Consider the following 22,962-nt stretch of genomic DNA (forward strand, 5'->3'; position numbering starts at 1 on the left):
CGGATTCGACGTAGTCGGATCCGAGTTGAGATAAGGTCCGAGTCGTACAGACCCAACTATGAGACGCAGTGATATGTCATATGTGAGTCTCTAGTACAACATACGTTCTATGTCCTAAGACCTGAGCTGGCGCATGTACTCGAGATGGTGACAGACTTGCTTTGGGCCAACCAAACGCTACTCCGTGACTGGGTAGTTACAAAGGTAGGTTTCAGGCTTGTCCAGACCCATGCTGCGAGACATGGTCGAGCAGGATGGTATTTGCCCCTCCGATCAGGAGAGATATACTCTGGGCCCCTCGTGTGATCCTACCAAGATAAGCATGGCCATGTGATTAGGATTATGAGATAATTCGGTTTGTGGTTGGCGTCACTGGAACGAGAAAGAGGTCGGGCTAGCACAAGGATGACAGACTCGCTTTGAGCCCGATAACATATATCGTGTGGCAAAGGGAACAGAAGTGTGATGTACGGGTTCGCCTAACCAGCTTCATCAGACACTTGGAGTCGGCACGCTTTGCTAGAGGCCGCTACCGACTAGCCGAGTCGGATGTGATCTGACTCGCGACCAAGTGAACGAGAACCTAAGGGGTCACGCGCTTAAGGGAAGGAACCTGTGAGGCCCGGTCTGACTCCACGAGTCAGAAGTGGTCCTACTCAGATCCAGATCCAAGCCGAACAGACATTGGGCTTTAGGATCCGTGCGAGGCCCAAGTGTTGAGCCCACGACGGATGCCTATATAAAGTGGGGGTACTGCACACTCATGTGGTTGATCGCTTCGGCGCTGTCACTAGGGTTTGCATGTGTTGTGAATAGCTACCTCCACTCGCTGCCGACTGTGTGGTCGGACGTAGTAGTCCGCCGCATGGTGTTCCTCCTGAACACGTAGATACCATTAGAGGTGGTGCACTTGCGCCGCTCCGGCGAACCTGTACGAGGGATCCGACGACCGACTATTCGAGGGAGATCGGACGAGGAGGAGACGATCCACGCGGACGTGCTACCCCAACTCTTCTTCCACTGCACGGCACTGCGCGTCTAGTGGTAACGATCTGTGATCCATCTCCCGTAGCATGTTCTTGGTTGTTCTGCGCGTAGGAAAATTTTATTTGTAGTCGACCCGCCCTACCGTAGATCCCAACAGTATAATGGTCTATGAATATGATATAAAATAAAAAAGAAATAGAATACGTAATAATAGTAGTAGCGCGGGTAGAGCAGCGCTGCTGGTAACTACCAGTAGCGCGTTCTTAATAAAGCACTACTGCTAAGTACGTATAGTAGTAGCACGGGTGAACCAACGCTACTGCTACCCTTTAGCTGTAGCGCCATAGCAGTAGCGCCGCGCTACAGGTAGCCCAAAAACCAGCACTACTGCTAGGCATTTCCCTAGTAGTGCAAGTCACAAAATTCTCTAGCACATCATTAGTAAATTTTAAACCATCCACCCTCTCCTTACCTTTGTTGCTAATCTCCATCTTCACATTGGAATGACAGGACGAGAAGGACGCCCAATAATATCCTTTCCCTTACCAAAAATCAAACCATTCCTCAGGTGCCATGCCCTCCCAAACATGAATATGAGGTGCCTAGGTTTCTAGGGTTTCGGTACTATGCCGACCATTTTCTGTGTCCGACGAGGGCTTCTCTTTTCAAGCTTTTTCCTCGCGGTGATAACTGGTTCTCCACGAGCACTTAGTTCGGGTTGATCACAAGGCTGGTTGGTCAAGCTTTCCGGCCTTGATGAGCGGTTTGGTTAGAGTTCTAGATTGGATTGAGTCCGTAAGAGATGTACCACCGTCAGAAGACTGGATGGTGTCTACTAAGGGGAAGGAAGAGCCTAACATTTCGACCACCATGCTTGAGCCCGTTTTGGAGTGTTGCAGAGTCTTTGATCTGAAGGAGAAAGGCACTGAGAGTGTTCACAAGGACCAAATGTTTGAACAATCCTAGTGGGGCAAAGTGGATAGTGTTGGCAAGGCTTCTAACTGCCAAGTCATTTGTTCAGAACTCGTCGCAAATTATGATGTAGTTTGCTTTGGGATTGTGGAGGACATCCTATTTTTCATGGTGCAATCTGATTGTCGGTATCACATCATGTATGAGGAGCCCTAGGACTTCTAGATTTTAGGATTGATACTAGCAAAGTACGGTGGCATTATAAGGAATGTTGATGTGACACTAGATTAGTTGCATGTTAACTTGGTGACTAGTCTTGCAAGGAAGGTGGGGAAGTTGGTACATGTTAACACGAAAAAAGTATGTTTGCCCGCATTCAGATGTTGCTTGACGTCAACAAGGAGCTCGCTTGTTTCGCTAGAATACACTCGAAGGGAGATGGGATGTTGATCTTTTGTGTGAAGTATGAGAATGTTCCACATTTACATGAGGTTTGTGGCAAAGATGGGGCATGTTTACACTGGGGAAGAGATGTAGGAAGATAATTGTCCAGGCCCTAGACATGGATGGCATAGGAGTGGCTGCAATGCTGCTCGTGGAGGGCAGGGTTGGGACAATTAATACAAACTTGTGGCCCATGAACATGAGAGAAATGATTTCCACAAAGGACTTCAGGTGATGATGGATTTGGGAGATTGGTCAAGAAGTTTCCGACCCCAAGTATCTTGGGCTGCCTGTGCCAGAAGGCAGAATGCATAAAGGAAGGTTATAAAATGTACAATACAGGCTTAGTAAAAGGCTTATGCATTGGAGTGAAAGATACATGGCATCCTGTAGGATGTAGTAAGAAAATTCTTATCAAATCAATCTATCAAACTATACCTTTTTGATGAGTGTATTTAGGCTCCCATATTCTGTTGCGATGATCTTACTAGAATGATGTGACAGTATTGGTGGGAAGTTGAGAAAGAAAGAAGGAAATTGGCATGGGTTGCCTGGGACAGGATTGTTCTATCAAAACAAAAATAAGGGTACGGTTTCAGAGACATGAGGGCCTCCAACCAAGCTCTCTTGTCCAAACAAGTGTGACAGTTACTAGATCAGCCGTGACAACCTTTGTTCATATTTATTAAAAGCGAGGTACTTTCCCAATGACAACTGGGAATGCCTTTGCTGTTTGGAAAAGAATTGAACATGGTCTTCAACTACTGAAAAAATGCCTTATCTAGAGGGTTGGGAACAATACAACTATTCGTACCTCGCAAGACCCATGGATTCCTAGGGGACCGTCGTACCGCCCTATAATCTCAAAGCGATAATGTAGGCTCAATAGAGTTTCAGATTTTTTGGATAACAACGGTGCCTGGATTCCAAACTTGTTGAACCAACACTTTTATCCTGCTGACGTGGTGGTTATCCGACAAATCCGTACATCACCTAGACAGTAGGAGGATTTCCTCGCGTAGAGCCAGACCCCAGGGGTGCTTTAGTGTTCGCGGTGCATATAAACTTGTGATGGAGGCACACGAAAACTCTTTCTCGCCTGAAGCCTTTAGCTCTTGCCCTGATGGTAACCGGAAGTTGTGTGACTTGGTCTGGTAGGCGGCGGTGCCCCATAGGATGGTGGTCGTGGCATGGAAGGTGGTCTCCAGGGCACTAGCTACCATGTTGTGTAAGTGTCGCCATCACCTAGCTCGACGCGCGACATGCCCACTGTGCGGCAAGGCAAACAAGGATACATATCATGCGCTGGTAACATGTGATAATGCAGCTATGTTATGGGATTCAATGACTGAAGTCTGGCCTATACCCAATAAGGAACAAGTTTTGTACACCGAAGAATGGTTGTTAATTTTTTTTGGCACTGCATTCAAGTGGCATTCGAGATAGGATCATCATGTTAATAGGGAGGATTTGGGACCTTCGGAAATTCCACCGTGGAAGCTTTGATGAGTTTCTTATGTAGCTACCTTAACCCAGTCCACGATATATAACATCTCATAACTGAGCAAATAATCAAAGGCAAGTCTCTGGTTGACGATATTGCTAAGGTGCAGAGTATGAAGGTTCTTCCGCCGGCGCCCCCGTGGACATCGCAACCAGCGGATTGGTTGGCTTTATCGGTGGATGGGTCTTTCTCCTCAGGTGATGGATCGGCAAGAGCGGGCATTGTCGGGGATATACCCCGCGGTATGACCCGGCCAGACTTGGCGACTCATCAGAGACCTGGCTGGAGCTTGGCGACTCACTGATGATCCGCCCGAACATGGCGATTCACAGGTAACCCGTCTGGACATTGTGACTCACTGGAGACCCGGCGGGCGGATCAGACGGACGACAAGACCCAAGGCCCAGCAGGCTGGCTTATACTCTGGTGGGCTGGCTTAAGGAGAAAGGGATGACGAATATTTCCTTTACGAGGAAGCAAGACCCGGACTTGTATTCAACTTGTAAGAAAAGATAGACTAGGACTCCGCATGTAACCCGCCCCTCTAACTTATATAAGAAGGGGCAGGGCACCCCAAAGAAAAACAAGCAAGAAGAAACAATCTCTAGGGCTAGAGACAAAGAGCCGGCTTACCGGCGACTCTCTCATGAGCATAATGAGACCTAATCACAAACAGCATGTAGGGCTATTACCGGATGATGTTTCCCGGGGCCCGAAGCTGTCTAAATTCTTGTCTTGTGTTGCGTCTCTCGATTCCGCCTAATCCCTCTCAAGCTACCACATAGATGCGTTGGCCTCGCGACTAAGTCCTGACACTAAGGACATCTGTCGTGACAATTCCACGACAGGCATGATCTTAAGGAACAACAATGGTGAGGTTATTTTTGCTTCATGCCAGCTTCTGTTCTATTGCAACAATGCTCTCAAAGCGACGATTCAAGCAATAATGAAAGAAATGTCGCTAGCCCTTCTATACTCTAGCTTCTGTTCTGTTGCAACAATGCAATCGAAGCGGATATTCAAGCAATAATGAAAGTTATGTCGCTAGCCCTTCAATAGTCTAGCCTCCCTGTTGGACCCAATGATAGTTCTCATATGTCGATGCTTCCCTCATCAAATCACCATTGGGTAATCTGGTCAAGGAAATCAAGAATCAAATGGTAGAACGGGGGCTTAAACCAGTTGAGATAGCTAGATCCCATAATAGGACTTCACATTGTCTCGCTAATTATGCTCGTACGGCTCACAACACCGCCTGTTGGTTGCAATGAGCCCCCATTTAAATTCATGATCTTGTATTAGGAGATTGTAACCCTATGGCCATGGAATAAAACTTCATGATTACCTGGAAAAAAATCCAGTTAAAACTCTACTCCCGAACTGTTGTTTCACTGATGCAATGGAGCAGGTGCCTTCGGCTCTTATTTGCCTACCCAAAAGAATCATCGCCTGAATATACGACCAAATCGTTCAAAATTCTGTCCGTTCTACGTATCAAGGCTATATGTTCAGTGGAATATCAAACGTGTTGTTGTCAGGTGATCCACCAAAAAAGTGCGTCAAGAAGTAACTGGTTATCCTTCATCATGTTCAAGTAGCCGAAAGAAAAAATGCTCATCAGGGCTGGATCGTTACAACCATCCTGCCAGTATTATTTGCTCGATGTTCCGCCAAAAATCCAAGAGCTCGCCACAAGCGAACCTAAGACTAGGAAACATATACAAATATAGAAGACAGACTCTTCTGTGCTCGTAGCCGCAGCATTTTATGGAGCACAAATGTCAAATTAAGCTAGGATAAAAAGGTATGCCTGCTCCCTGGCTCTATGATGATGGTGCCGGCGCCAACTTCTTGGGCGGTGGATTTCCTCCAGCAAGCAGCACGTACGCATAGAAACAAGCCATCGCAGTGCTGTACCATTTTGAAGAAAGAGTAACAATACATCAAGGTCTTCAATTTCCACAAGAAACATGAAGGGGGTTATACATCAACAGTAAGGTACCTCAGTGAAGCGTAGAAGCCCCAAGGAAGAATTCTATTTGTCTGCAAGACAGAACTATGATTAACTCACTGTTACGGAAGGAATGATCCATAAAAACAGAACGTTCACGGTAGTTACCAGTAAGTATGCATGGGAATACTTCCATGCAAGGACAGCAGAAATTGCTAAAACGGAACAAATTGAACATGTCAATAAGCAAACATGTAATACAGAACAAGCAAACATATAATACACCAAGAATATGGAATGTTATCTCACCTGCTTGGCCCAATATAAACAGGAAGCTGGATCTTCCACTCCTCCAGAAGTTTAAACTGAGGGTACCAAGAAGGAGCGTAGCAAGCCCAGGTGCAACACCTAGGACAAGACTTACAGTACTCCTAGAGAAGAAGTAGCCTAGAAGCCCCATGCAGAACAAAAGACCACCTGCACTACCAAACGAAATTATTTGTTATGCAGACACATCCAAGCTAAAATAGTCGATGTTTTCATTGCTACTATCTACCGGATACCATTCAAGCCTGATGAAACCGTTAACTATGACTGCAAAAGAAAGCAGTCATGACAATCTCATTTTCGACTGGTTTGGGATTATTTATCATACCTATATAGCAAGGGCAATCTGACATCCATAAGGATTTTTGCTCTATAAGGAAAATTGTAGCTTTTCTGAAACTTGTAGGATCAATTAACACTCTAACAGTAAGTTTGGGTAATTATGCAGTGAGAAGCTCATCTTTACTTTCAAACAGTTACGACCTACAGCTTCACTTTCATTAACAAGTTGACGAAAATAAAATCGATTTACAACATACTAGTAATTCTCCTAAACAAGAAACTGGTATGTGCAAAATCACGCCCATCAGGAAACTTCTGCGGCAGAATTTTACATTCACCCACATGATTATTCAATAAAAAAATGACAAGATTTTGCCTTTGTTGTAAAAACAGTTACTTACCGAAAGGAATCCCAAAACAAAAATCATGGATTTTAGCACTCCTCTTTTGGGGAGTCACGTCTTCAACTGCTTCTACAAGTTCGCCTGCTTGATCTGATCTCGAGTTCAACTCTTCAGCCCGAGTGTTCTCATTTGCACATTTTGTTGCAATTTTGGCACCAAAACCAAACGGCTTCCCACCCACTCCACTGGTAGAAACTGAAAGCTGAGGCAACAAAATATGTTTAAAAGGTAAAGTCAACCTTTTTTGAGTTTTACATTATTTTCTCTAAGAAACTAATCTTCTGATCATTATGCCCAAGCTAATCTTGTGGAAGAGCATGGCTTGATGCTGCAGGAAATAATGTAACTTTTTGCAGAATATTACAACACCAAAATGCATCTCAAGACATGTTGAAGCAGCACAAAATTTGTGGAGGAGCAACTCCACCTTGCTGCTACAATGTGTACAACACAAGTGTTGAACGAACAGCTTCAACGTGCTGCGCTAGATATCGCTCTAGAGGCGAATGTAGGTTGATAGGGCAGCAAGAGTTCAATCCAGAACTCCTAGGGCACAAGATCTACTCCAAGATCTTAGATAAGAACAACAAGTTCTATTATAGGTAGGGGTACATAGTCTGCCTCCAAAGTAGAGGCGAGGACCTCTATTTATAGGGCTTTGGGAAGCCTTCACATACTTCTACTTATAGCTGGAATACTCTAGAAAACATTATGTAAGTTTCACCATTCTACTCATAGCTACTCACAACTAGAAGACTCTAGAAAACAGTAGGTAGGATAGAAAAGAAAAGGAAAGAAATACTACACTAGAGTGGAAGCATCTAGAAGTAGCCAAACAGATCTGGCATGTGTTTTCTTTCTTCTCATCTAGTGTTCCTCATCATTCTCCCCTGGTTGTTTGGAACTCGCCCTCGAGTTATCTTCATAGAGCGCTTCTTCTGGATGGTAGAGAGTCAAGTCCGCAACATTGAAAGTGTTGGAGATACCCATGTCACTTGGAAGATCTATCACATAAGCATTATCATTTATCTTCCTCATGATAGAGAAGGGCCCATACCTTCGCTGCCTAAGTTTTCCTTTAACACCTAAAGGCAGCCTCTCTTTTCGGAGGTAGACCATCACCTTATCACCGACTTGGAATGATTTTGGCCTCTTTTTGCAATCAGCAAGTTGTTTATATTTCTGATTTTGTGCTTCCAAAGCGCCGCGAATCTCTTCAAATAACTTGGTGTAATTATCAGCAAAGGACAATGCTGATTTTGAGTTTCCCCTTGATGGCAGCTTCACCAGGTCCACCGCATGTGTTGGAACTTTAGTGTAGACAATGGAAAAAGGGCTCCTTCCTGTGGATCTATGCTTGGAGTTATTGTAGGAGAACTCTGCAAGAGATAAAGCCAAATCCCATTGCCCCTTTCTTTCTCCACAAATGCAACGGATCAGATTACCCAAAAACTTATTCACCACTTCCGTTTGTCCATCTGTTTGTGGATGAGCAGTGCTAGAAAATTTCAATTCAGTGTTGAATTGCTTCCACAAAGTGAGCCAAAATGCAGCAAGAAACTTGCTATCACGGTCTGAGACAATGGACCTTGGAACTCCATGAAGTCTGACCACTTCTCTAAAGAATAGGTTTGCCACATGATGAGCATCCGTTGTCTTGCGGCATGGGATGAAATGAGCCATCTTAGAGAATCTATCCACGACCACAAATACAGCATCACTTCCTCGTCTTGTTCTTGGCAAGCCCAAGACGAAGTCCATAGAAATGTCCTTCCATGGAGCAACAGGAACAGGCAAAGGCATGTATAACCCTGTGTTCTGGACTTGGCCTTTGCAGGTCTGACATACGGGGCACCGTTGAACGAACTTTCCAGCATCTCTCTTTAGTTGTGGCCAAAAGTAGCGAGCTTCCAGGTTAGCGATAGTCTTGTCCCATCCAACATGGCCACTAAGATCACTTGAATGGAGCTCTCTAACCAGCTTGTCACGTAGAGAACTTCTTGGAATGCACAAACGATCATTTTTGAAGAGATATCCATCTTGCATCAAATAGTCATCACCTAATGGTTGGCCCCTTGCGTGCTTTACCCAAACATGGCCAAAGTCTTCGTCACCCTCATACAACTCCTTTATTTGACCCATGCCCGGAAGTTCAGCTTCAAAAGAAGTCAAGAGGCATGCACGACGACTCAAAGCATCGGCCACTCTGTTAGTTATTCCAGATTTATGCACGATGAGATAGTTAAACCTCTCAAGATATGCTGCCCATCTTGCTAGCATGCGGTCAACATGCTTTTGATTTCTAAAATGCTTCAAGGATTGATGGTCGCTATAAACAATGAACTCTTTAGGCAGCAAATAGACTTCCCAAGTTTTCAATGCTCTGAAAACGGCGTATAATTCTTGCTGATAGGTACTCCATTTCTGTCTAGCTTCACTTAACTTCTCACTAAAGAAAGCAATGGGCTTCCTTTCTTGAGATAGGACAGCTCCAATGCCTACTCCACTTGCATCACACTCCAACTCAAAAGTCTTGTTGAAATCAAGTAGTACCAAGACAGGAGCTTGTGATAGCTTTTGTTTAATCTCATTGAAGCTAGCTTCAGCTGCTTCTGCCCATTGGAACTTTCCTTTCTTCAAACACTCGGTAATTGGTGCCATGATAGTGCTGAAATTCTTAACAAATCGCCTATAGAAAGTTGCAAGGCCATGAAAGCTTCTTACCTCAGAAATGGTTTTAGGAGTTGGCCATTCTCGGATTGCTTCAACCTTAGAATCATCAACACGAATGCCGTCACATGTTATGACGAATCCTAGGAAAAGAAGTTGTGTTTGCAGGAAAACACATTTCTTCAAGTTGACGTAGAGCTCATTTTCCCTTAGTACTTCTAGCACCTTCCGAATGTGATCAAAGTGTTCATCCTCATCCTTGCTATAGATCAAGATGTCATCGAAATAGACCACAACAAAGTGGGATAAGAAGGGTCTAAGGACTTGATTCATTAAGTGCATAAAGGTACTTGGTGCATTTGAGAGTCCAAATGGCATGACTAGCCATTCAAACAACCCTTCCTTTGTCTTGAAGGCAGTCTTCCATTCATCCCCGGGTCTTATACGGATTTGATGATATCCACTTCTTAAATCTAGCTTTGTGAACACTCTTGCTCCACTAAGCTGATCCAACATATCATCCAGACGGGGAATAGGGAATCTATACCTTACGGTGATCTTGTTAACGACTCTACTGTCCGTACACATGCGCCAAGATCCATCCTTCTTTGGCGCGAGTAGGGCTGGTACAGCACATGGGCTAATACTTTCTCGAATGTGCCCCTTTTGCAACAATTCCTCCACTTTCTCCTTCAATATATCATGCTCCTTTGGGCTCATTCGATAGTGTGGAAGATTAGGAAGACTTGCTCCCGGAATTAAGTCAATTCTATGTTGAATTCCTCTCATCGGTGGCAAGCCATGTGGCTCCCCAAGTATGTTCTGAAATTCTGCCAATAAACCACGTACCTTTGCTGGAATTTCAACAGTCAGGTGCTCTTCTCCCTTTACAACAAGTGCAGCACACAAATCTGCCTCCTTCAAGTCTTCCATAAACTCATGAGAGGTATGGGAGATAGTTAACATAGTTTTCCCCTCCTCCTTAGAGGTATTACCTTCGGGTTTGTTTGGTAAGATAATGATCCTTCTCTTGTTCCAAATGAAAAAGAGTAAGAATTTTCCTTGCCCTTGTGTGTAGTATCCACATCAAATTGCCAAGGCCTCCCAAGAAGAACATGGCTGGCATCCATGTCAACCACATCACACAACACATTTGAGCGATAATGCTTACCCAAAGAAAGTGGCAGGTTGCATTGTTTGGTGATCCTCATATTCACTCCTTTCTTGATCCATCCAATAGTGTAGGGATTTGGATGATCATGGGTTTCAAGCTTTAAATGGTCCACCAACTTCTGGGAGATAAGATTCTCGCAGCTGCAACTATCAATCACTAGTTTGCATACCTTGCCATTCACCGTGCATTTGCTCTCAAATATTTTCTTCCGTTGTGTGTCATCGAGTTGTGGTGTGGAACATAGGACACGCTGGATCACACATACCACCTCTTCACCTTCTTCTTGACAAACCTCTTGTCCGTCTACATCTTCAGATTCGTATTCTTCCTCATCGCTTTCACCATCATGGATAGTCGTGTTAACAAATTTCCTTAGTGGGCAGCCGCTGGATATGTGTCCCTCTTTACCACATTTATAGCACTTTGGGCCTTCATTTGCCTTACCCTTGCCTCTAGTTTGCTTCGGGATGGGCTGTTTTGTCTTTGATGGAGTGGTCTTTTCTTCCACTCTATTAGGTTGGCTCCTAGATGAGCCTTCGATATGAGGATATGGAGGATATGGAGCCTTAGTTGTCTTTCTCATCCTCACAAACCTCTCGCCTTTAAGGCTAGAGCTTGTGCTTGATCAACGGACCAGATTTGTTGCATCATCAATCGATCTTGAATAGCATCATTGAGACCATTGATGTACCTTGCAACTTGTTGCTCTTCAGTTTCAACAAGGTTGCACCTCACTTGTAGCCTTAGAAACTCCTCTGTGTAATCTGAAACAGTCCTATTTCCTTGAGCACAATTTTGAAATTGGATAAATAGGATCTGGTCATAATCAGCGGGCAAAAATCTCCCTTTCAAGAGGCCTTTCATTTGTCGCCAAGTTCTAACACGAGGTTCTCCTCTGAGCATGCGCTCCTCTTGAACGCGATGCCACCATGCACCGGCTCCTCCTTTCAGTTTGTATGCGACCAAAGGAACTCTACGATCTTCCGGAACCTCCATGACCTCAAAGAAAGTCTCCACTTCATATAACCAATCCAGGCACCCTTCAATGTCAACATTTCCATTAAAACTTGGGATCTCAGCTTTCACCTTGTATGTATCTCTTGCATATGTAGGGTTGAGTGCTCTCCGATATGCATAGAGATTTGGCTCTTCAAGGGCATTCAGAAGCCTCAACATAAATTGGCCTTCTTGAAGCACGTTGAACAACATGTTGTCGTGGCGGTCTTGCTCCAAGATTACCTCTCCTTCCTTGATGAACATCTTCCTCTTCTTTAGATGAATCTCCTTCATTGGTAGCAGGGGGACACCCTTTCTTATCATCTCAACCAGCTGGACAAATCTCCTATTAAGATCTTCACGCAGCTCTTTCATTTGTTGTTCAGCAGCATCCATCCTCTTCTCCAATTGCTCCATTGCTTGCTGCAACTTACTCTCGAAGAGGACAGCAAGAACTAGTATGGGTCAACGAGGCTCTGATACCACCTGAAGCAGCACAAAGTTTGTGGAGGAGCAACTCCACCTTGCTGCTACAATGTGTACAGCACAAGTGTTGAAGGAACAGCTTCAACGTGCTGCGCTAGATATCGCTCTAGAGGCGAATGTAGGTTGATAGGGCAGCAAGAGTTCAATCCAGAACTCCTAGGGCACAAGATCTACTCCAAGATCTTAGATAAGAACAAGTTCTATTATAGGTAGGGGTACATAGTCTGCCTCCAAAGTAGAGGCGAGGACCTCTATTTATAGGGCTTTGGGAAGCCTTCACATACTTCTACTTATAGCTGGAATACTCTAGAAAACATTATGTAAGTTTCACCATTCTACTCATAGCTACTCACAACTAGAAGACTCTAGAAAACAGTAGGTAGGATAGAAAAGAAAAGGAAAGAAATACTACACTAGAGTGGAAGCATCTAGAAGTAGCCAAACAGATCTGGCATGTGTTTTCTTTCTTCTCATCTAGTGTTCCTCATCACATGTGTCCACCAAAATGCATTTACTACCAATGGTGATATGTGGCCTATATTATTCACCTTATAAGTTACAAAAGAACAATCAGACCAGCTTAGGTTTTCATCTCAAGGTCCTCCCAATAAGGGCAGAAATACATGCACTGATTAAACGCTTGACTCTATAAAAATTGGATAGCTTGATCATGTGATTATATATTTGGTTCATGCTAGCACATCAGAGCACAGGAGTTGTCAACAGCTTCAACTCTGCATGTTCCGACTGGTATAAGAACAATAACACTTTAAACTACAGAAGCATGAATTCAAATGTTTATTGTTCCAAATTTCTACAAGCAGATTCACCAACCAGAACCGCAGAACCATTTTCTCGCCTTTTTGTGATATAATTTTCCTTGGACAACGTGCACAACACCATCAATGATCAAATTGCCAGATGCGTGCAAACGGAAAACTTCCCCTTACTACCCAATTGTCAAGTGCAGCTGCCAGTGTTGTCTCATAGTGCTTCAGGCAGGCTGTACATAAACTCAATATTTCTTCTTTATGAAAATCACAGAAAAACTGGTGTATTTTACACAACAACAAAATATTCTAGTGGTCAATGGTGAAGAACTTGTAAAACAACAATAACATGTTCTTCAGATGAGTAGAGTGTCATCAAAACACAAAGAAAATATAACAGGGTATGAATGAATTACTCATGGATAGGCTTTACTGTCTGGATTGGGGTAATACCTTTAGTGAACCAGCGAAAGGGTGACGTGGCCACCGGCAGGAGGAGGGGACTCTGAAGACTCCATGCCTCCGAGCGACCGTGGACGATCCACGGAGCTGCGCCGCCGCTACCGCCATGTGGGATTGCGACGGTGAAACAGGACTTTTTATCATTTGCCCTGAAGTTGGTGCAACTTTGATGATTTATTTGGCCAAATTGGTGTGCCACATGCCCTGAAGTTGATGTGCCAAACAATGAGTTCCGGACATGTGTTATACAAAATGATATACAAAATGAAATAGTCACTTAAATCTAACCCCCACCCCTCTGTTTCTTTTCCACAAGCATATATGGCTTGCACCTGAACGGCAGCCACGCAGCAGGAGCACGCGCTGGGGCAGCAGGAGGCTCAAGCGCACCTCTCTGTTCAGAGATATATGCTCACTTTCTCATATATTTTGTCCAGTTTTCCCCACAAAAATTATTTGACCACAGGAAAAAAATAGTCTCCTTAAATTAGAAATAAAAACGCTAAGAATTTTTTTTTTCACGGCATCTATGTCGAATAACGAGTTCTCATCTAGGGTTTCGACGAGGGATTCAACCAATCAAGGAACTCGTTGAGAGGAAAATATAAGGGGGGAACGGAGCATACCTTGCCGCCGCTGTCGCCCTGGCTGCCGGACTTGACCGAGGTCGAGAGGGCGTCGGGGTAGGGACTGAAAGAGAGGGAAACGAGAGACGAGGAAGGAGGGCCGGAGGGAGGAGAGATCCCAGGATCTGTTCGCGGCGGTGCGGGGCCTGTCCTGTGGGCAGACCTGGAAATTAACCAGGGGCGGTATGGTTATTTCGGTCATCCCAGAGGGTTAAAAAGTCTAGCAATTGATCCTCGGGACCAAAATTTATCCAAGGAATGTGCCACAGTCACGGTCGTTAAAGTGCGACTCTTCTTCCTTGCTCTTCCGTGCCCTTCTCTCCCGTCTTCTTTGCCACGCCCACGCTTGCTACCTTGCACTGTTCGTGCTTCTTCTTTCCTCCTCGACGTTTCCTTGGCGCATCTTCAACAGATGATAAAAAAAAAAACTGCCGTGCACAAAAAATGTTTTTATGGTATTTTAGGCTAAAAGATAGTGCTTCAACAGATGGCATATCTTATGAAAGAACATGCGGTGCCCCCATGTTTGGTTTGGTAATTGATGACAATATCTATAGACTAATGGTTGTCTTGAGTTATATTTGAAGGATTTGTCCATAGGCATTTCTTGAAGTTCACGTGTTGGTTTCAAGGAGTTTATGTGGTGACCAAGGTGTTATTAAGGAATTATCCAAAGATTGGTCATGTGAGAGTTGAGCTTATTGCAAGCATGTCTTGGAGAAGAAGATTGTGTGATCATTCATGTATATCTTCAAGACATCATCCAAATAAAGAGAGTTGGTTGATCAAGACTAAGTCAAGAGTGAATCAACTTGATCAACTCACAAAGCGTAGAAGATGTACCAAGAGGGATCAAGCGATCCCATGGTGTGGTAAGCATTGTCAATTACGCTTTGTGTACTAACCCATGATCTTCGTGAGAGTTCTTTGTGGGGTTAGGTTGCGGTGTGCAAGTTCAAGTGAAGCATCATGAAGAGATCAAATGCTTGAAGCTTGCCGTCCATTGTGGTGACAATGAACTTGTGAAGATGTTGCGGTGTGCAAGTTCAAGTGAAGCATCATAAAGAGATCAAATGCTTGAAGCTTGCCGTCCATTGTGGTGACAATGGACTTGTGAAGATGTGCGGAAGAGTGGCTCACCCATAGTGGAGCATGGGGGAGCAATCAACTAGTCTTCATCGAGCCAACGCAACCAAGAAAGGTGGTCCAACTTGAGGGAGTCAAGATCGTCATCATCTAGCTCGAGTGGACCATATGCAAGGCAAAGGTTTGCTCTTGATAGGTTTTCTATTTTACCGGTCTCATTATGGTAGTTGGGAGACCAGGTTATAGGATCGATTGCCGTACTATCAAGGGGGGCTCTCGATGAGTAGCTTGATCGTATCGTTCATAGAGAGCTCAAACCATTGCATCATTGCATCATCTTTATTGGTTCTTGTTTGGTTCTTCTCTTTGTGAGTTTTGGAGCTTATGGTCATCTTGATGACAAGCTCGAGTTCATCGAAAACGGAGTTCACTCGCATCTTCTATGATGTTTTCAATGTTGGAGGTTATGCCGGTTCTTCTCGGTTGGAGGTTTCACTCCTCTATTTGTTGGCATACCTCCCCTGCCTCTTCTTACTAGCTGTTTTGATGCTACTCGTCTCCCTCTATCCAACAAGCTTGAGTTTGCTCAATTCGGAGCTCATATGCAGAAGTTATGGCAGTTTTGGTTTCCTAGCGGTAGTACCGCGGGCCGGAGCGGTAGTACCGCTTGGGTGCTACAAGCGGTAGTACCGCTCTAGAGCAGTAGTACCGCTCTAGAGCAGTAGTACCGCTCCTGAGCGGTAGTACCGCTGGTAGCCCCCAGCCGTAGTACCGCTGCGGTCTCGTGCTAGTACCGCATCGATTCGAGGGGTCTTTTTTCGTGTCGGGTTTTACGGTACTAGCCACGGCAGTGGGGGCCGTTGTACCGCTCGTATGCGGTAGTACCGCCCTGCCACCGCGGTAGTACCGCTCTGGGCCCAGCGGCAGTACCGTGAGGGGGAGCGGTAGTACCGCTTATAGGGGCAAGCGGTAGTACCGCTCTCTGCGGGGCTGAAGTGGGGGTAACGGTTGGATTGTTCCCCCACTATATAAGGGGGTCTTCTTCCCCATTCTACTTTATCTCTTGAGCTCGTGTTCTTCCCCCATTGTTGACCTTCTTCGAGCTTGCTAACTCTCAATCCCTCCATGGATTCTTGCTAGTTTTTGAGGGGAAAGAGAGAAGATCTAGATCCACATTTTCACCAATCACTTTCTCCTCTATGTGAGGGGAACCCATTGGATTTAGATCTTGGAGTTCTTGGTGTCCTCCTTCTTGTTCTTTCTCTCATTTTCCTCCCTAGCATTAGTTGCTTCGGTGGGATTTGAGAGAGAAGGACTTGGGCACTTCGTGTGCCCTTGCCATTGCATTTGGTGCATCGGTTTGAGTTCTCCACGGTGATACGTGGAAGTTACAAGTTGAGAAGCTTATTACTCTTGGGTGCTTGGTGCCCTTGAGCTTGTTCCTCTTGGGTGCTTGGGCGCCCTAGACGGTTGGTGGTGTTCGGAGCTCAATCATTGTGGTGTAAAGCTCCGGGCAAGCGTCGGGGTCTCCAATTAGGTTGTGGAGATCGCCCCGAGCAATTTGACGGGTACCGGTGACCGCCCCCAAGGGTTGCCAAAGTGTACGGGTTCGGTGACCGCCCCAAGGGTTGCCATTTGTACGGGTTCGGTGACCGCCCTCAAGGGTCCCTTAGTGGAATCACGGCATCTTGCATTGTGCGAGGGCGTGAGGAGATTACGGTGGCCCTAGTGGCTTCTTGGGGAGCATTGTGCCTCCACACCGCTCCAAACGGAGATTAGCATCCGCAAGGGTGTGAACTTCGGGATACATCGTCGTCTCCGCGTGCCTCGGTTCTCTCTTAACCGAACCCTTTACTTACGCACTTTACTTTGTGATAGCCATATTGTTTCTTGTCATATATCTTGCTATCACTTAGTTGTTTATCTTGCTTAGCATAAGTTGTTGGTACACATAGGTGAGCCTAGTTGTTGTAGGTTTTGTGCTTGTCAAATTAACCGTTAGGTTTATTCCGCATTTGTTCAAGCCTAAACCGTAATTATTTTAAAGCGCCTATTCACCCCCCCTCTAGGCGACATCCACGATCTTTCATCTTATCACGTGTCAAAATTTGCCATGTGTTGCGAACCAACCTGTGGTTGGATGGTTCGGTGGACAGTGTCCACCAGGGTTCCACTCCTGCTGCTCGCATTTATCCTGAATTTAATTCAGGATTTCCGGTGATATGCGTGTGTGCATTCATAGGGTGAGTATATGCGCGTATATATGAGCGTTTGTGTCTGATGTTTAAAAAAAATTGCCCCCTACTGCACATGTACCTGCATAAAAAACCAAATACAGACACTCCCAACTGTCACACTAAAGTTTTCCGTTGCCTGCCTGCCGCCTTCCCGCGATCGTCATTCGCCACGGAATAGAACTCCAATGTGCACGCTTCATCTCCCGCCGCCGGTCGAATGCCAGCCCCCAACCACCACCACGACCCCTTACTCCCCTTTGGCTTATTCTCCACCTTCTTCAGCCTTCTCCCTCAAGCGTCATCCATCCTCGTCCTCTCCACCTCCGCCTTCTCTGACCAGCTCACCGAGCTCAAGCGTGTGCTCACCGTCACGAGGACTCCAACGTGCCACACCACCCCATCCTGAGTCGACAGGGATGAGTTGATCCCACTGTTATTTGTGTTGGATCCAGCCGCGAAGAGGAGAGCACGAGGGGCGGCAGGGTCACAATGGAGCACGTGGGCTACGATTCATGGTCATCGTGTTCGATCCGACCGGCACCGCCCGCCTCTGGGTCGAGGTTACGGTGCTCGGTTCCTTGTTGGTGCGTGTGTGGCAGTGCTGATGTTTGCTTTATGCTCTAATAGTTGCTATCACCTCTACGCGAGGTCGTTGCGCAGAGAGGAACACAGGGGGTGGCGGGGTTAGAGTGGAGCACGTGGATGTGATTCATGGTCATTGCGTTTGATCCGGGCGGCACCGCGTGCCTCTGGCTCGAGGTCGTCGTGCTCGGTTCCCTGCTGTTGCATATTGGCGATGTTGTTGTTTGCTTTTATCCTCTAATGCCTGCTATCACCTCTGGGTGGTCAAGCTCGCTACATAGAGTGGAGCACGTGGGCGGCGATTCGTTGTCGTCACATTCGATTCGGCCGACACCGCGCACCTCTGGGTTGAGGTTGTGGTGCTCAGCTCCTTGTTGTTGCATGTTGTCGGTGTTGTCGTTTGCTCCATCCTCTGCCTCGTGCTATTGCCTTTGGGGTCGAGGTCGCGGAAGCAAGGCTCGATCCGGTGAGGGAGGGATAGATAGATTGGTAAAGGGGAAGAGATCAGTGAGGATGGTCGGAGGGGGTCAATTAGGGGGGGGGGGATGTGCTACCGATGAATTTATTGTTGTGCTACTGCTGAATTTTCTCGGGCATCACTTCTACATCATTTGTTGCGGTAGAAACTTTTCTGGTACAAAAAACTTATCTATTCTGCTTTAATATCATTTTTGGGCACCAATTGTTACATCACGTGTTGGATATGCTCTTATCATGTTCCTAGAATTTGCTACGTTCAATTAGACTTTTGAACAATTAGACATAGAATCCTCTAAACAAAGGCGATACCATGAAACTTTGTGTGGTAAAAGAGAATTGTCTTTTTTTAACCAATATATGATCTTCTAACAAGATAATATAAGACTTTTTCTCCATACCACGAGATGTTGTCTCATGTTCACATGTTTTCAAGATCAATTTTTGTAAGTGCGTCTAGTGCCCCTAAAGGGTTTTTGGATAATTAATGATAAAACAGTTAACAGACTAATGTGTTGCGAGTATACACGGGTGAAAGCCCCTTGAGGATTTTGGTTTAACACGAGAGTCATTACCCCTAAAAATTGTTATGACACACAACGAGGATTATGAAGGGTAGTGAAGACTTTTGTTTCCTGGTTTTATTTTCTTCTATTTGACTCATAGAGCGAACCGTACTATTAAGAGGGGTCTAAATGAATGTTGAGATTTAGGTCTTTGATGTATGATCAATCGAAACCTATCTCTTCAGGTGAAGACTTAGAAATCTATTCATATGATGTGTTTTTCTCTCTGAGTATGAGAAGATGTTCTTCGAAACTTTGAAGAAGAATCATGCGCAGTGAGTCGACTTGACTTGCTCTCCAAATTAGGTCGTGTTTGAAGTTCGGTCGTTACGCCATATGTTGACTGTGACTAGTGCCCTTATTGCCCATTTCACACCTCGGGATTGCTCACGCTATAAACACCCACCCACTTCAACTTGAGCTGGTTGGCTGCTCCGTGAGAGAATTGACAAGAGTTTGTGAGAGCAACCCATCCTCCCGAAAGTGATTGAGAAAATCCTAAGGAAAAAGGAAACATAGCCTAAAACTACTAAGTGGTTGAGCATCAATGAAGAACTAATCGAAGCTTAACTTAACATGTTACTCTTGTGGACTATGCATCCACTAGACGGATAAGTGTTTGTTCAGAGTGTCTGAGAGTTATTGCGGAACTACTGAAGAACAAGTCTATGAAGGTCCCAGAGATCTGCGTCGAAGATCTACCATGAGTGATTGGGTGAAGTCCAAGTGACTCTAGCTCAAGAAGAATCGGGTTAAGACTTTGTCTTCTAAGTTAAATGTGTCACAACGTTTTCTGTCCCACGGTTAATTCTGTGAAAACTTAGGAGTAGCGGGTGAGAAACTGTGCCCGCCACAGTCGAGCCATTAGCAGTGGCCAGTGTTTTTTCCCACCGGCCGCTGGAACTTTTCCAAAATAGTTGTGGGAGGTGCCAGACATCACCCGCCACGGATTTGAGTCCACATATAAACCTTTTTCAATAGTGTTCATCTTAAAAGTGCCTCTCTCGTTCAAAGGAGAAGGGGAGGAAAAACGTAGGATTTTTTTGTTCTACGCTAGTACTATCCATGCATTTGGTTCAAAAGAAACATGCAAAGGGAAAATGAAGGAATTTTTTTATCTCAATTTCAAAGGAAAACACATCAATTCTAATATCCACCTGGACATCCTTTTCAAATTCCTATCCACGAGTGAGACTAACATCCTTAGTGGCATAATAACAATCTAAACATGCATTTTTGTGTGGTTTGACTTTAATTTAACCATGTTTATTTGGATTTTTGTGTTTTCCCATTCTTGTGAATCGTACACCCAACTCGAAAAAATTCCCCACGAAAAAGGCAGAATTTCCGTGCTATTCTAAGAAAAAAAGGGCTCCCCAATTCAGTTAATAGAAACCTTTAACAATCTCCGTGTTCACCAATCATTTGTTTTGCGCATGCATTCATATCCTATGTCTATGTTTTCTTATTTCTACATTTCTAGAATCAAGCAACTCAAAGGAGCCCTAAAAGTGTAGCACGGATTGGTGCCCAGCAGATCTTTAAAAAAAATTTTATACCAACGAATAAATATTTAAATTACAGCGCGTCAGCTTCATTTCAAAAAAGTTGTGCGGTTTTACTAAAACATTGACATGTTACGGTCAGACAGCTTCATTGACATGCTACCAAATCTGTTTGAATTGAAGTCGTTTTGACTGAAGCACAGGACCCCCAAAAAATAGCATGGCCAGCGGCAGAGCAATGTACACTTAACAGTTCTGCACGCAGAAAAAAAAGAAGAAGGGACGCCATTTTCCAGTTTCCCTGTTTATTCTAGCTCTTCTCAGGCACTGTCAGAAATTTATGTGCTTCTAAAATCGTTTGGCTCTAGGCTTTCTTTTCTCCGGCGAACTGACGTTCATCGATGATGCTAGCTAAGCTCGCCGTGTGAATTTAGTCACACATGTGATTCGTCAGCTCGTCGGGCAAGTCCCAGAGTACGCAATCGGATCCAAACAGCCCCGACATGTCGGAGGCTCCCTTCCCTCCCTCCTTGCCGTCTTCCGCCTCCTCGTCGCCGCCGCTGCTGCCGACACTGTCGTTGCCCTTTTCCTGCAATGCCGGCCTGCCCCCCTCGGTGCCGGAGCTCCCGCTGTACATGCTGTGGTGGCTCCACATCGACGTGCCCTGGTCGCCGTCGCCCCCAAGGACGTACCCCGACGCCGTCCCTTCGTACCGGAACTCCGTCGCCTGCGCGGGGTTGAACGCGGCGTACATGCCGGCCAGCCCCTCGGACATGTCGCCCGATGGCCACGGCTTGTCGGCCGCGGGAGCGGCGGGCTCGCTCATGATGGCGCGGGACAGGCCCATCTTGATGCGCTCGATGGTGTCGTCGGCTTGTGGCGGCGCGGCGAAGCAGGGCGCGATGTGCGCGCCCGAGCCCATGGCCATGCCCGCGCTGGCGCCCGCCGCCATGTCGGGCATGGCGGGCGAGGGGAAGTCGGTGGGGCGCTTCTTGGTGAGGAGGTGGAGCATCTCGTCCTTGAAGCACCCGAGGGCGGCCTCGGCGAGGTGCGCCACCTGCGGCGGGGCGAGCGTGGTGGCGATCTCGGCCATGAGGTGCGAGAAGGACTTGTGCGTGACGGGATCGATGCCCATCCCGGACAGCTTCTTCTTGAGCTTGGTGTTCCAGTGGTTCTTGACGTCGTTGTCCGTCCGCCCCGGCAGCTGGGCCGCGATCACCGACCACCTGCACCCCAACGCCAACGCATTGATCAGCAAAACTCCAGAGCGATGCAGCTATCTCAGAACGAGACGACGTGGATCATCTCTGGTACCTGTTGCCGACGACGGAGTGCAGCTTGATGATGGTCTGCTCCTCGGCGTCAGTGAACTCGCCGTGCTTGAGGTCGGGCCGCAGGTAGTTGGTCCACCGCAGGCGGCAGCTCTTCCCGCACCGCTGCAGCCCTGTCACGGGTGCAACCTCGTTCAGCGCCAGCGAACAACAGCAACGCACGTTCCTTCGACGTAACCAGAGCGTCTGCTGGCGCCGGGGACTCACCGGCGTTCTTGGGGATGAGGCGCCAGTTGCGCGTGCCGTGCTGCGTGATGTAGGAGAGCAGCTTGTTGTCCTCCTCGGGCGTCCACTGCCCGCGCTTCACGTTGTCCTTCTCGCAGCACGGGATCCGGCCCATGTCGGCGCCTCCGCCTCCCGGGCCGCCCTGCGCGCGCACGGGGTCCGTCGTGGAGACTCCGCTTTCCGGTAGGCCGGTACGTCGCCGGCGCTGCGTTCTTGCTGAGTGAGTGTGTGAGCGTCTGAGTTTTCGATCGGCGTGCGGCGCTTGCATCTGCCGGCGCGCTGGGAAGTATATATAGGTGCGGGGCGTGCGGCCGGCGGCACGGGAAGGGCGGGGCGGGGCGGGGCGCTGGGCGAAGGAGGCATGGGCGGGATAAAGAATTCAACGCCGCCCAAAGCGTGAGCGTCCCGGGGGACGGGACAGGTTGCCCACCCGCGCAGCGCCGGGTCAACCCCCAGTCCAAGCAAGCACGGCGTCCGTCGCGTTTTCGCCAGCTCGTCGATGCTCCGCTCCGATGCACGCTGCGGCGTCGACGGGCTGAGACGTACTTTCTGACAGTGCAAAGTCCCGTGCCGAGTGCGTGCGTGCGTAGAGTTGTACTTACCCGCACGGCCGCACCCCTTTGAGTCAAAGCAGCACTACGGTCAATTCCAATTCCAATTCCAATTGCAATGACATTCATTCAGAGAGACAAAGACTCCAGATTTTTCTCTCCAAAAATACTTTGAGAGGTGAATGGATCGTCTAATTAGCAGTGACATGAGCAAGTCATATTTCCAAGATTAATCTAGTGCTACATTCTATTGCTCGGAGAATGCTACTGTCAATACGACAAATCTTTTGAGCTTCCTTTTTATTGGCAGAGCTTTGGACATCTCCCTCAAATCACCCGCAAACATTCAGACCATACACGCTGGACGCAGTTTGTCACCCAACATCGTTCCGTACACGTTCTTGGAC

The 22,962-nt window shown here is 46.6% G+C and overlaps 2 protein-coding genes across 2 annotated transcripts; both read right to left on the bottom strand.

Annotated features, from left to right (window-relative positions):
* Positions 1-5,406: 5,406 nt before the first annotated feature.
* Positions 5,407-14,231, bottom strand: LOC123053595 (protein FATTY ACID EXPORT 1, chloroplastic). The gene is made up of 7 exons (XM_044477068.1): positions 13,996-14,231; positions 13,361-13,573; positions 6,809-7,013; positions 6,108-6,275; positions 5,967-6,013; positions 5,850-5,890; positions 5,407-5,758 (listed from the first exon to the last, which is right to left on the bottom strand). The coding sequence occupies exons 2-7, from the start codon at positions 13,511-13,513 to the stop codon at positions 5,671-5,673; spliced, it is 702 nt and encodes a 233-aa protein (XP_044333003.1). The 5' UTR covers positions 13,514-13,573; positions 13,996-14,231; the 3' UTR covers positions 5,407-5,670.
* Positions 14,232-20,717: 6,486 nt separating this feature from the next.
* LOC123049496 (transcription factor MYB80) lies at positions 20,718-22,282 on the bottom strand. Its single transcript, XM_044472402.1, has 3 exons — positions 21,987-22,282; positions 21,763-21,892; positions 20,718-21,674 (listed from the first exon to the last, which is right to left on the bottom strand). The coding sequence occupies exons 1-3, from the start codon at positions 22,270-22,272 to the stop codon at positions 20,879-20,881; spliced, it is 1,212 nt and encodes a 403-aa protein (XP_044328337.1). The 5' UTR covers positions 22,273-22,282; the 3' UTR covers positions 20,718-20,878.
* Positions 22,283-22,962: the final 680 nt, after the last annotated feature.

Source organism: Triticum aestivum, chromosome 2D, assembly GCF_018294505.1.
Source record: "Triticum aestivum cultivar Chinese Spring chromosome 2D, IWGSC CS RefSeq v2.1, whole genome shotgun sequence".
NCBI lineage: Eukaryota > Viridiplantae > Streptophyta > Magnoliopsida > Poales > Poaceae > Triticum > Triticum aestivum.